The 13,018-nt window shown below is 40.0% G+C and overlaps 1 protein-coding gene across 1 annotated transcript; it reads left to right on the top strand.

The window, feature by feature from the left end:
- The first annotated feature begins 438 nt into the window (after positions 1–438).
- Positions 439–12,148, top strand: ptges2 (prostaglandin E synthase 2). Its single transcript, XM_088335197.1, has 7 exons — positions 439–766; positions 4,709–4,909; positions 4,981–5,036; positions 5,108–5,260; positions 6,418–6,618; positions 10,245–10,362; positions 11,653–12,148. The coding sequence occupies exons 1-7, from the start codon at positions 476–478 to the stop codon at positions 11,788–11,790; spliced, it is 1,158 nt and encodes a 385-aa protein (XP_088191323.1). The 5' UTR covers positions 439–475; the 3' UTR covers positions 11,791–12,148.
- The last annotated feature ends 870 nt before the right edge of the window (positions 12,149–13,018 follow it).

A 13,018-nucleotide genomic window follows, 5' to 3' on the forward strand; every position in this document is an offset into this window, starting at 1 on the left:
AATTGAGTAAAATTTTTATTTCCAAGCTCCCCGAAAAGAAATATATAATATATTTAATATATATATATTAGTGTGTTGCCTTCCTTATGAAGCTTGTATTTTTTGGGGGGTGGTGCTCCAAAAACAGTTTTTTTTTTGTTCTAATGTGGCTTTTTAAAATATTTTGAGTTGCCAACCCAATGTAAACAACTGACATGGTGTTTTTTGTTTTGTTTTGTTTTTTAACCAATTATTTCTAAATTGGGAGCTTGGAAATAAAATGACTCCGTTTTTTGTGGGATTGCAATACAGTACACTTTTGTTTTGGTCCAATATGGCTCTTTTAACATTTTCGGTTGCCGTACCCTGGTATAGGTGAAAAACAGCCTAAACTTACGCGTAACGCCACAAGGAGGCGCTGTTCTCCCAAACGCGTAGAAAAGCATAAACATAAAACCTCCTCGCAAGGCATTCTGGGGCTTTACGTAAACCCAACATGGCGGCGACCTGCGCCAGATCGCTTGTTAAGGTCGGGTGGACGATTCTGGACAGCCCTGCGCTACGCCGACCGGGCAACGGCGCTTTCTTTTCGGGGAACGCCGTCTCCAACGTATCCCGGAGGTCCTACTATGGCGGTGGCAGCCCAGGGTCCCGTTCTGGGCTGCCGTGGTCCCCACGGAGCGGAGGTGGAAGCCGGGCGTTGAGCTGTGCCTTTCTCCTCGGAGGCGGAGTGGGGATCTACCAGACTCTTAAGTTCTACCGGGGCCAGCAGCGACAGCTTGCCCAGGTGAGATGCTTTGTTCCTGGGCAAGGAAAGCGTTAGGATGTCATGCATCATTGGGGGGAGGGGGCTGCATCCAGATTTTTTTTTTTTACTTTGGAAGTCGTACAGAACAAATTGTATTAGTTTATTTTATTCAAAATTGTAATGCTAGACAGCTGCAAAGGAGATTCCCTTGCATTTCAGTTTGTTATTTTGTCTATTATTGGACAGTGTTGTTTTGTCTATTAGATCAGGGGATGGTGTACCGTATTTTCCGCACTATAAGGTGCACTGGGTTATAGGGCGCTACAATGGGAACGTCGTCAAAACAGTCAGATAGTTCACTCAAACTTATTACCCCCTTAACTTTCCCAATTCTTGCAAAGAAGCAAATACGTGTCGTAGACACGTGCGGATGCGGTGTCCGTACGATGTCACTCAAATGCATCGTTCCAAATATCATCCGGAAGGTTAAAGTCTTGGGATTCAAGAAATGCCAACTATTCCTTAGTTTCTATTTTCTTTTTCGCTCACAACTTTACTGTGCATATGACAATAAACACTTGGAATTGAGTTTAATTTAAAAATAGACACTCCATTCCATCCATTATCTGCACCGCTTATCACAGAAACATCCAGTTCAGTCTGAATCAAGATACAGGGAAAATATATAGCCGGAGTAGCTCACCTAAGTCGTTGTGTTCAATAATAATGTGCAACCATGGTCCTCTTATATCCGTGAGTGTAGTAAATCCAGGAGAGTAAAATATTTTCAAATACAGTACAGAATAGTAAAATACTGTTTTCTCTATGCTGTCAACCCAAGGTGCTATTCACATTCATCTTTTTCGGCCAATTGCAGGCTTTGTTTTGCAGCTTTAGCCTATGCCAGCCTGTAAATAATAAAAAGGATCCGCCCCCTTTACCTCCGAATAACTTTAGCCAATAGTGATCGATTCAAATGATGATTGACACATTGGCTAGCCAATGAAACGCCGGTAAATAAATCCCAGCATACACCGCGGACTACTTGGCGTTCGGGGGGAAATCTAGTCGGCGGCTGCTGCATTAGTTGCAAGACTGTGACTTAATATTGATCCATAAATAAGGTGCACTGTATTATAAGGCGCATGGTCAGCTTTTGAAAAAAATAAAGGCTTTTAGTTGCGCCTTATAGTGCGGAAAATACGGTAATAATAGTCTTAAAAAATAGTCTGTGTAATAACCTGTGAAGCCCTTTGAGACTCTTTGTGATTAAGGGCTATACAAATAAAAATGACTGGACATCATTGTCACAATCAGCCAATCGTGTCGATGTTCTTTGATATCCACACCTTTTTTAGTAATGATGGCAAAATGAAGCTCCATAAAGCAGTAAAGCCATTTATTTAAAAGCTACATACACACGTATGGACTTCTAGGGCAGTGTTTGTCAACCCTTTTAGAACCAAGGTACACTTTTATTTAAAAAAAAAAAGTTCTGAGGTACACCGTCTGTCGAAAATGTTTGAAAATAAAGTTATGTCAAATAGTTCTCTGTACTACCTCATAAGCAGATAATTGGTATATAAAAGAAGAAAATAATACTTAAGATAAAAAAATTATGATGTGCTTTATATATGTTTATTTTTTTACAGTGCAATCCTAAACCCCTTTGTTAAACAAAGTTATTAAATGTACTGTGCTACCTCATGAGCAGATAATTAGTATATAAAAAGTATTTAAAAATCTACTGCCACCTACTATATGGATGACTATTACAGTTCCTCGTCTGAAGATAACAAAAATACTGAATAATGCCCTGATTTTTTGGAAAGATAAAATCGGGCAAATTCCAGCGGCACACTAGACAAGGTCTCACGGCACAATAGTGTGCCCCGGCACACTGGTTGAAAAACACTGTTCTATGGGATTCGTTGCCTTGACTATGCCATCATGTGCACAGAAAAAAATGCCTGTGTAAAATACGCCTTGAATACCAAAAATATATATTTGGAGAGTGTATTTAGAGAGTAACAGAGTAAGAGTGTAACAATTTTTCTATGAACTGTTTAAATCTAGGCTTAAAATACACGTAGGTTTTTGGCTTTTCCTTGCCCTCGTGTAGGTTTTAGATCAGGGGATGGTGTTATAATAGTCTGTAGTTTGCTATAGTCCTTGGTCTGTGTAGTTCTTTGAGACTCCTTGTAATTAAAAACCATACAAATAAACTTGACTTGACTTTGTGCTTATGCAACAAGTGAAGAGGTGAAATAAGGAGGTAAAATAAAGGGATAATAGTTTGTTATTTGAAAAACAATATTTTTTCCAAAGTTTTTGGATTCAGCCGCTTTGTTTTCTTGCTGAGATTTTCACCTGGTCCCTATAAAACATGTAGCAGGGGTGCATAGCAAATTTATCAACAATTGGAAGTCCATATTTCTGTGATTCCCAGTACTAAAGGGAACTTTCAACTCTGGGAGCGTTTCCCTGACAGTTCTATTTCGAACCACACTCAAAGCTAGCGAATTGTTTTTCGAACCTGTCACGTTGTACATCTGCTTCGCGGGATTTTAAACGTCAGCGCTTACGTCACCAACACACACACACACACCTAGAGTTGTGGTTCATGAACCAGTTGTTTAATATACTCTACAAACGCTTCAGGGATTCAAGCCGGGGAGCACATCACTACTTTAGAGTGCATGCTTTTGTAAGCTGGGAAATGTACCGTAAAATTCAGACGATAGAGCGCACCTGACTATAAGCCGCAACCACCACTTTTTGAGTAATTTGGCACTTTTGTTCTTATACAAGCTGCACCCATGTGTAAGCTGCAGGCGCCTGCAGTCAAACTAGCAACATAGCCAGATGCTTAACCTGGGCCATACTGTAAGTTCCACAGATGCAACTTTATAGTTAGTATACAAATCCATTACCACAGTTGACATCACAAATAGCAATCGATACCTGTAATTGGGTTATGATGCAGACTTCTAAAGTCGGGGTCCCGTTGAAAGTAATCCAAGGAAACAAAATGTATATTTCCAAAGTCAAGGGTGGGAAAATTTATATCCACTATTGTCCGCTGCGACAACAGACAGATCAATCAGTAACTCAGCTTTACCACATTTCCCATCAGGCCGCGTTTTCTCTGCCCCTTATTTTTGATTCGTCCGTAGAACACATAACAGAATAAATCTCTAAAATAAATACATTACAAAAATATACAGTTGCAAATACATGTTATACATGGTTACACATATTTACGAAGAAAGACGGTACACCGAGAGAGTTTTCAAAGCTTTAATAATAATAATATAACTTTCATTCCAAACCGTGCCTTTGAAAGGTACCAACACGCTAGTAGTATCACGCTCGCAATGTATCGAACATACCTGCTAAATAAAGGCACCGCGTAAATGTGAAATTCACGACACTAACAAAGATGTTATATAATGAAATTGTGAATATGTTTGATTTTCGAGAAGGATTGTTTTCTGTTTTTAGTGTCAATAAATTTGTTCAAACCAAAAAAAAAACGATAAATCGTATTGAACTTATGTCTTATAACTATCGCCATCAAGGGCATTTTCCTCAGTATCGGAACGTACCTTGACTTCACAAAAAATATGTGCTAAAACTTAGAGATTGCAGTCTTTCTTGGCGCACATATTCAATTGGTCTTAATCTTACCGTTTAAATTCCTGCGGCCCAGCGGCCGTTAGAAAAATTCCATAAATTAGCCGCTTCACTGAATAAGCCGCAGGGCTGAACATTTGGGAAAAAAGTAGCGGCTTATAGTCCGGAATTTACGGTAATCAAAAGAGTGCTCAGGCGACTGCTTTTAAAACTGGTTGAACTTTTTAACTTGGGGCTTCTCTCCCAGCCCCCCTTGCAAGTTCAAGATTTATTGATGTCTTCTCTCTTTTTTAAGTATCTACTAAAGCTTAACCTTATCAGGCGCCCTTGCTTGTGTTGTGTCAGGTGCCCTCTTCTGAAAATCCCCCGTCGCCATCTCTGACTCTGTACCAGTACCAAACATGTCCGTTCTGCAGCAAAGTGCGAGCCTTCCTTGACTACCATGGCCTGGACTACCAAGTGGTGGAGGTCAACCCAGTCATGCGGCGGGAGATCAAATGGTCGGCCTACCGGAAGGTTCCCATCCTCATGGTGGACGAGGACTTGGTACAGCCCCACAGAATCACGTTTTGCGGTTCTCATTTGCGGATAATGTTCTCTCTTCTTGTTTTCCGCAGCAACTGAATGACTCTTCTGTCATCATCAGCTCACTCAAGACCCATTTAATCAGCAAGTAAGCTAAACGATCTCAGATGTGCTTCATGTGGAGTTGGTCACCTTTTTACCTGCGGCTGCCATCTCCAGGGGTTCCAACATGTCTGACATTTTGCGCTGTTATCCCGAGATGAAGTCTGTGAACGACGGCGGCAAGGAGGTGACGGAGTACAACAACAAGTATTGGCTCATGCTCAGCCAGGAAGAAACTTCTGCCATCTACCCCGACAAAGGCATGCAGAAGTAAGTCAAGCTGCATAGTTATGCAAACATTATTTATTGAAGGGAGGGCTGTCGGTTGGGGCTGCAACTAAATCAGATTTTAACAGTCGATTAGTCTAAAACAATTTGAACAATTACCATAAATTCCAGACTATAGAGCGCACCTGATTATAAGCCGCACCCACCACATTTTAAGAGGAAAAACGATTTTGTACTTACACAAGCCACCCCTGTTTATAAGCCGCATGCGCCCACATCAAAACATGTAACACAATCACAAATTTAGCCCAAACCCGACTTTGAGTCCCGCGATTGTAACTGAATAAAAAGTACACAGTCCAAAAACCACAGCAGGCAAAATGAACAGAAAATGATACCGGTACGTTTGATGCAGACCTGCAGAGTCCGGGTACCCGTTGAAACTAATCCAAGGTAAAAAAGTCTATATTTCCAAAGGTAAGGGTGGGAAAAATATATATCTACTATTGTCTGCCACGACAACAGGTCTCACTCCCCTTTACCCCACTTACGGTCAGCCCACGTTTGCTCCGCCCCTCTTTTTTTAGTTCGCAAAACATATCAGAATAAGTGTCTCAAATAAATACATTACAAAAATATACAGGTGCAAATACATATTATACATCAATTACACATATTTACAAAGAAAGACAGTACACTGAGAGAGTTTTCAAAGCTTTAATTATAATATTATAACTTTCATCCCAAACCGTGCCTGTGAAGGGTAGGAAAACGCTACTAGAAACACGCTCGCGACACAGTAAACGGCTCTGTTAAAAAAAACATATCGTACTTGTAGAAACCACGGTAAAGCGTCCTCATCTTCCTCCTTATATCTGACGTCATCAAAGTCGTCTTCCCCAGGATGGGAAAGATACTTATTCAAAAACACGCTAGCTACACGCTCGCTAAGTGAAATTTACGTGCAGGATTAAAAAAAACAAACGAGAAAAAAAAAGTAAAATGAAAAATACATATTTTATTGGACACACTGCAGATTTGTACAAAAATGAAATTAAAATACCCCACCAAATAAGCACAGGGTACATACAAATAAATAACTCAAAAAATACCAACCATAATAATCTTTTTTTCGATGAGTTCAGTGTGCTTACTTTTTGATTGAAGCTGCATGTAATCTGGCGGGACTTTGTTTCCAGGGAAGAGATGAAGTGGCGCAAGTGGGCCGATGATTGGCTGGTGCACCTGATCTCTCCCAACGTGTACCGCAGCACCGGCGAGGCCCTGGCATCCTTCGATTACATCGTGCGCGAAGGCAAGTTTGGCCCTGTAGAGGGAGTGTTCGCCAAGTATGTCGGCGCCGCCGCCATGTTCGTCATCTCCAAGCGACTGAAGAGCCGGTGAGTGAATCTCTCCTTTTGAATTTTATAGACTGCTGACAATTTTATGTCTAAAATTCACTTCATATCAGCAAGGAAATCTGTTGCTCGGTTTTATTTAGGATGTGGCACATCATCACAATAACTAAAATGGTTTTTCAGACATTGCAATAAAAACAATTTTGACACGTCTTGGGATCAAGAGATCGCAGGTTCGATTCCCGGCTCCTCAGTGTTACATGTCGAAGTGTCCTTGGGTAAGACACTGAACCCCTAATACCCCCAATAAGCAGGTTAGCGTCTTACATGGCTGCAATACAAGGCCGCTATTGGGAAATGTGAAGCACACGGTAAAGCGCTTTGGGAAGTCTTGACTTGACTTGAAAAGCGCTATATTAATTCAGATAATTTACATTTTAGTTTTTGAAGTTAAGCAAATACTTATAGAAAAATACAGACACTGCCCTACTTACGAACGAGATAGGTTCCGGACGATCGTTTGTAAGTTGTATTTGTTTGTACGTTGCTTCAGTGTTATATTTTGTATGTTTAAGGTTTATATAAGTAACCTGTATTGTTTTGTAGTAAAAAAAAAAAAAATCAACATTTCATAAAATAATATTCTCTATAAAGTTAAGTTTAACTTACTTTTGGAAGATGCGCTTCAAGAAGTCCTCCTCCGTGGTAAAATGTGACCGAAAAAAAGCGTTCCGACCATTTTCTCAACCGCATCAAGCTTTCTTATTCCACTTTAATGTCAAAAGAAACAGCCTGCCTCCTCTTTATACTTTACACCAACCATATTAAGTAGATGCACAAGATATTAAACAATTAAAATGTCAAAGTTCTTCGCTGGAGATACAGTATAGAATGTTTCAACACGAACTAGGAAGTAGAAGCCGGATTTTTTCTGGGTAGGGGAGCGTCTGTACATCCAAATATTATGCTTGTACTTCATGAGGAATAATATTTGGTTCATATGTGTCTTTTTTTTCATTTCAATTAATTAATTCATCTGTTTAGCCAAATACCACGCTCCAAAAACAGTTGGCTCAAAATTACCCAATCTTATAATAAACAAAGCATGGACAGATCCATTGGTTGGTTGTATCCCTTAACCACTTGGGTCATAGGGGCACCATTTCCTGTGGTATGTCTTTGGCAAGTACAGCCTGGTGGTGCCCATCCCTCTTCAAGCCAACATATGTTTCTACCCGGTCTCGAACCAGGGACCTTTTTTGTGATAGGCGAATGTGCTAACCACTGCACTATGGAAACATTGAGTAGTTTTGCTTAAAAAAAATAACAGTCAAATGCTGTTGTCTTGTACAAAACAAAAAATGTGCTCTCATAAAAGTAAGATAAAAGCAGATAGGCGACGTGGGAACAAATTATAAAGGCTCTTTGAACTCAGTTGAGCATCGTTAACACATACCTAATGAAGAAAATATTCTACTTTTCAACCTTTTAAGGACACCTTAAAACGAAGCATCGTAAAAGTAAATTGTGTAGTTAAAAAACAACCTGAGAAATTGGTTCATGTTGGAGGAAACAACCACCAAAATCGGTCGTTGAGCTTTAAAGCAGGCATTTCAAACATATGGTCCGTGGGTCGGATCCAGCCCTTTAAATGCTTTAATCAGGCCGGTTATACATTTCTAAGTATGTCATAAATAAAGTCTTCAAGTCATAACTTTCAAAAGCTATGACTGTTTAAAATAAGTCAAACCGAATGCTCTTTCCGGCCGTTATAGGGCAGTGTTGAGTTTGTATAGCGTGTTGAGTTGGTTCAGGTGTAAAACTGCATTCGCTCAACTCTTTGAATAAACTTGGTAACACATTTAATGCCAAACATGAAAATGTTTTTTACCCATTGTTTGTAAATGAATGTGTTGTGTTTCAAAAAATATCTGCGATTTATAATATGTAGAGCAGGGGCGGCAGTAGCTCAGGAGGTAGAGCGCTCGTCTTGGGATCAAGGGATCCCAGTTCGAATCCCGGCTTGTCCGTGTTACATGCCGAAGTGTCCTTGGGTAAGACACTGAACCCCTAAGACCCCCAATAAGCAGGTTAGCGCCTTACATGGCTGCACGGCCGCTATTGGGAAATGTGAAGCACATTGTAAAGCGCTTTGGGAAGTCATTGACTTGAAAAGCGCTATAGAAATGCAGATCATTTCATTTCATTTCATTATTGTAGGCTGAATGAAGAAAACATAATACTGAAAAACAAGGCCTCAAATTTGGAGTTGACATTGCTTTAGGGATCTGGCCCGCCTCCGAACAGAAAGTCTAGATCAAGCCCCAGAGCCAAACTGAGTTTGACATTACTGCTTTAAAGGAACCGCGTGTATATTTACTGCTTAGTGGTAAATAAACTTCATTAAACTATTCATTTTAATTATAAGCAAAAATGCACGAAGTATCATATAAACATGCATTTTTTTAATACTCATTGGTCGAGAAATTACCATTTATTTGACATAACATGAGCCCCACCTAAAGGGAGCTTGCATAATTGTCTTCCATCTTGCTGGTTTTGGGCACCCTTGAAAAAAAAAAAGAGAAGTCAAGTAGTGCAGTTTGGCCTCTTTAAGTCTCCATCATTTGTATTCATCCTTGTGCTTTGAGCACTCATTTTCGGTTGCAGTAGACAAAACGGTGACATCTAGTGGTCAAATACGTACTCAAAAATGAATAAAATTTTCTTTTCTAATCCCCCAAAACTCAAATCTCTTTCTATTACCGTAAATTCCGGACTATAGAGCGCATCTGATTATAAGCCGCACCCACCACATTTTAAGAGGAAAACCGATTTTGTACATACACAAGCCGCACCTGTATATAAGCCGCATGCGCCCACATTTAAACATGTAACACAAACGATTGAAACTAAATGTCCTTCATTAAAGTCCACAGTCCAAAAATCACAGCCGGAAAAATGAACGGAAAATGATACCGGTACTTAAGGTTTGATGCAGACTTGCAGAGTCCGGGTCCCGTTGAAAGTAATCCAAGGAAAAACGTGTATATTTCCAAAGGTAAGGGTGGGAAAAATATATCATTTTTCTTTAACCAACTTTTACCCCCTCTTCTTTCCTTGTCTGTCCCTCACCTTTAGCGGTCCCCACTTAAACCCGGCACCCTGCGTTTGTTCCGCCCCTAATTTTTTGTTCACCCGTGTAAAACATATCAGAATAAGTGTCTAAAATAAATACAAATAGATACATTCCAAAAATATACAGTTGCAAATACATATTATACATGGGTTACACATATTTACAAAGAAAGACGGTACACCGAGAGAGTTTTCAAAGCTTTAAGAATAATAATATAGCTTTGACAGGGCAGTTAATGGCAGCAACACTCGAGCGCCGCTAGCAGCCGTTAGAAAAATGACATAAATTGGCCGCATCACTGAATAAGCCGCAGGGTTGAAAGTTAGGAAAAAAAGTAGCGGCTTATAGTCTGGAATTTATGGTAGTATAAATCCCCAAAATGGGATGATTTGTACAAAATAAGAGCAAAATGTATTGAAATAATTTCAATTAGTGCATCAATCCACGTTTCACTGCCGGTTGTGTCTCTTGCTTGCTGCTACGCCCCTTTAGTTTTTCGTAGTGACGAATGGTTTTACCGTAATTGCAGGCACAACCTTCAGGACGACGTGCGTCAGGACCTGTACAAGGCCGTCAACAATTGGGTGGCGGCCATCGGCAAGAAGAGGAAGTTCATGGGCGGGGATCAGCCCAACCTGGCCGACTTGGTGAGAATATAAAAAAAGGCCTGAAATGAGACGAGTGAAAATACACAAAATGATTAAAAAGGCAACTAGAAATGAAATACCAAAACATATTAGCTATGGAAACAGAACAACAAAATATTAGAGATCATAGAAAGACATTATAAAAAAGAAGAAAAAACAGGGTTTGTTTGGGTCCTTGAAATCCTTGAAAATGCTTGAATTTAATGTTGTGTTTTCGGGAATTAAAAAGTGCATGAATTTCTTTTATCTCTCTCTCTTTTATCTCTCTCTCTTATATATATCTATCTCTCTATCTCTCTTTTATATATCTCTCTCTCTCTTATATATATCTTATCTCTCTCTGTCTTCTCTCTCTCTCTCTCTCTCTCTGTGTCTTATCTCTCTCTCTCTTATCTCTCTTATCCCTCTCTCTCTCTTATCCCTCTCTTATCTCTCTTATCTCTCTCTCTCTTATCGCTTTCTCATCTATGTCTCGCTCTCTTATCTATTTCTCTCTCTCTCTTATCTCTCTCTCTCTCGCTCTCTCTCTCTTATATCTCTCTCTCTTATCTCATATATCTCTCTCCCTCTCTTATACATATCTCTCTCTTCTCTCTCTCATCTCTCTCTCTTATATATCCCTCTCTCTCTTATATCTGTCTTATCTCTCTATCTCTCTCTCTCTCTTATCTCTCTCTCTCTCTCTCTTATATCTCTCTCGCTCTCTTATATCTATCTCTCTCTCTCTCTTATATATCTCTCTCTCTCTCTCTCTCTCTCTTATCTCTCTCTCTTATCTCATATATCTCTCTCCCTCTCTTATACATATCTCTCTCTTCTCTCTTATCTCTCTCTCTTATATATCCCTCTCTCTCTTATATCTGTCTTATCTCTCTCTCTCCCTTATCTCTCTCTTATCTCATATCTCTCTCTCTCTTATATATCTTATATATCTCTCTCTCTCTTATATATCTTATATCTCTCTCTCTCTCTTATCTCTCTTATATCTCTCTCTCTTAGCTCTCTCATCTCTTATCTCTCTCTCTATCTCTGTCTCTCTTTCTTATCTCTCTCTCTCTCTTATCTCTCTTATCTCTCTAAGTTTGATCATTCTGGAATAATATACCTCTCTGTTATTAATTCATATTTATGTAAAAAAAAAAAAAAAAAAAAGGGAAGCATCAAGTTTTAGCCCACACCCAAAGGTGTTGTTTGAGTTTGGGCCCTGTGCAATCGAGTTTGACACCCCTGGGTTACAGGAACAAAGGAATAAAAGTATCAATCTGACTTTAGTTTGTTGGTGTGCGGCAGGCCGTGTACGGCGTATTGCGGGTGATGGAGGGCCTGCAGGCTTTCGACGACATGACGGAGAACACCAAAGTCAAGCCGTGGTACCAACGCATGGAGGCCGCCACGCGCAACCACGAGGGGCGGACCAAAGCGCGGTAACGATCCCCCCCGAAACGGCTCCGGAAAAGACCTTTGGATTTTTCGGTTTCGCGTCCGGAATTTTCCAAGTCGCGCTCAGTATTCGATGCAATATGCGGTTCTTGATCATATAATTACGGTTGAAGAGAGGGACTGTAAAAGTTGCTTTTGTTTTTCCTTCCTTAAAAAGAAAAACGGAACGTGTGAACGCACTTATTCTTGTGGCGATCTTCCAAGTTGCAGGATGGCGTCTCTCTAGTTTTGTTTACTGGAGCCCCAAATTAAAACAAGGTTAAGTTTTTCAAGCAACGGTAATTGCAATGATGCATTCATGTATGTATGGTACTTGTAAAAAGCTTCAATAAAGACCAGAATGTGCTTTGATGAGTTTTTATTCTGATGTTTTGCATTTTTATTAACTTGAGATTGATGCAAATAGGATGCATTTTTTTATTTCATTGCATTGATCTTTTTTTTCTGGCCCTATTATTAACCTGTTTGTTTTTTTCATTTTATATTCCAAGTGTTAACCAGGATTTGTACTGATGCTTGAAATCCTTGAAAATGCTTGAAATTCAATCCTGTGTTTTCAAGGTCAGGAAAAAGCTTGAATTTGGGTTGGGTGATGTTGGGTCTAAAGCAGGGGTGTCAAACTCATTTTAACTCGGGGGCCACACGATAGAACAAACAATCTGTCGGGGGCCGGACTAGTAGATTAAAGAGAAAGAAAAAGAGAGATAAAGAAATAAGAGAAAGAGGGAGGGAAAAGGTGAGAGAGAGGGAGAGACCGAGAGAGAGGTGGAAAAGAAAGGGAGAGGAAGAAAGAAATAGAAAGACAGAGGGAGAGAAAAGAGAAAAGAAAGTGCGAAGGGTAGGAAGAGAGAAAGAGAAAAGAGAAAAGGAAAAAAGAAAGTTAGAGCAAAAGAAGACAAAGAGAGAAATAAACAAAGATCAACAAATGAAGAGAAAAAGAGCGAAACAGAGTGAAAGAGACAAAGAGTGGAAGAAAAGGGGTGGAAAAGAGAGAGAGAAAGAAGTACAGTGTCTTTGTGAGAAGCACCTGGCTTTGGCAACATCAAGTTGACATTTCAACCTGCAGCTTGTTTCTCTCTTGCGCTTCTCTGAGTGTTGTCTCGCGGGCCGGATTCAATCCCTTAGCGGGCCTGATCTGGCCCGCGGGCCGCCTCTTTGACACCTGTGGTCTAAAGTGACCATTTACATGTGGGAGAGCTAATAAAAGTGTGACTAA

The sequence above is a fragment of the Urocampus carinirostris genome, chromosome 5 (genome assembly GCF_059441175.1).
Source record: "Urocampus carinirostris isolate Australia breed hairy pipefish chromosome 5, RoL_Ucar_1.0, whole genome shotgun sequence".
Classification (NCBI taxonomy): Eukaryota; Metazoa; Chordata; class Actinopteri; order Syngnathiformes; family Syngnathidae; genus Urocampus; species Urocampus carinirostris.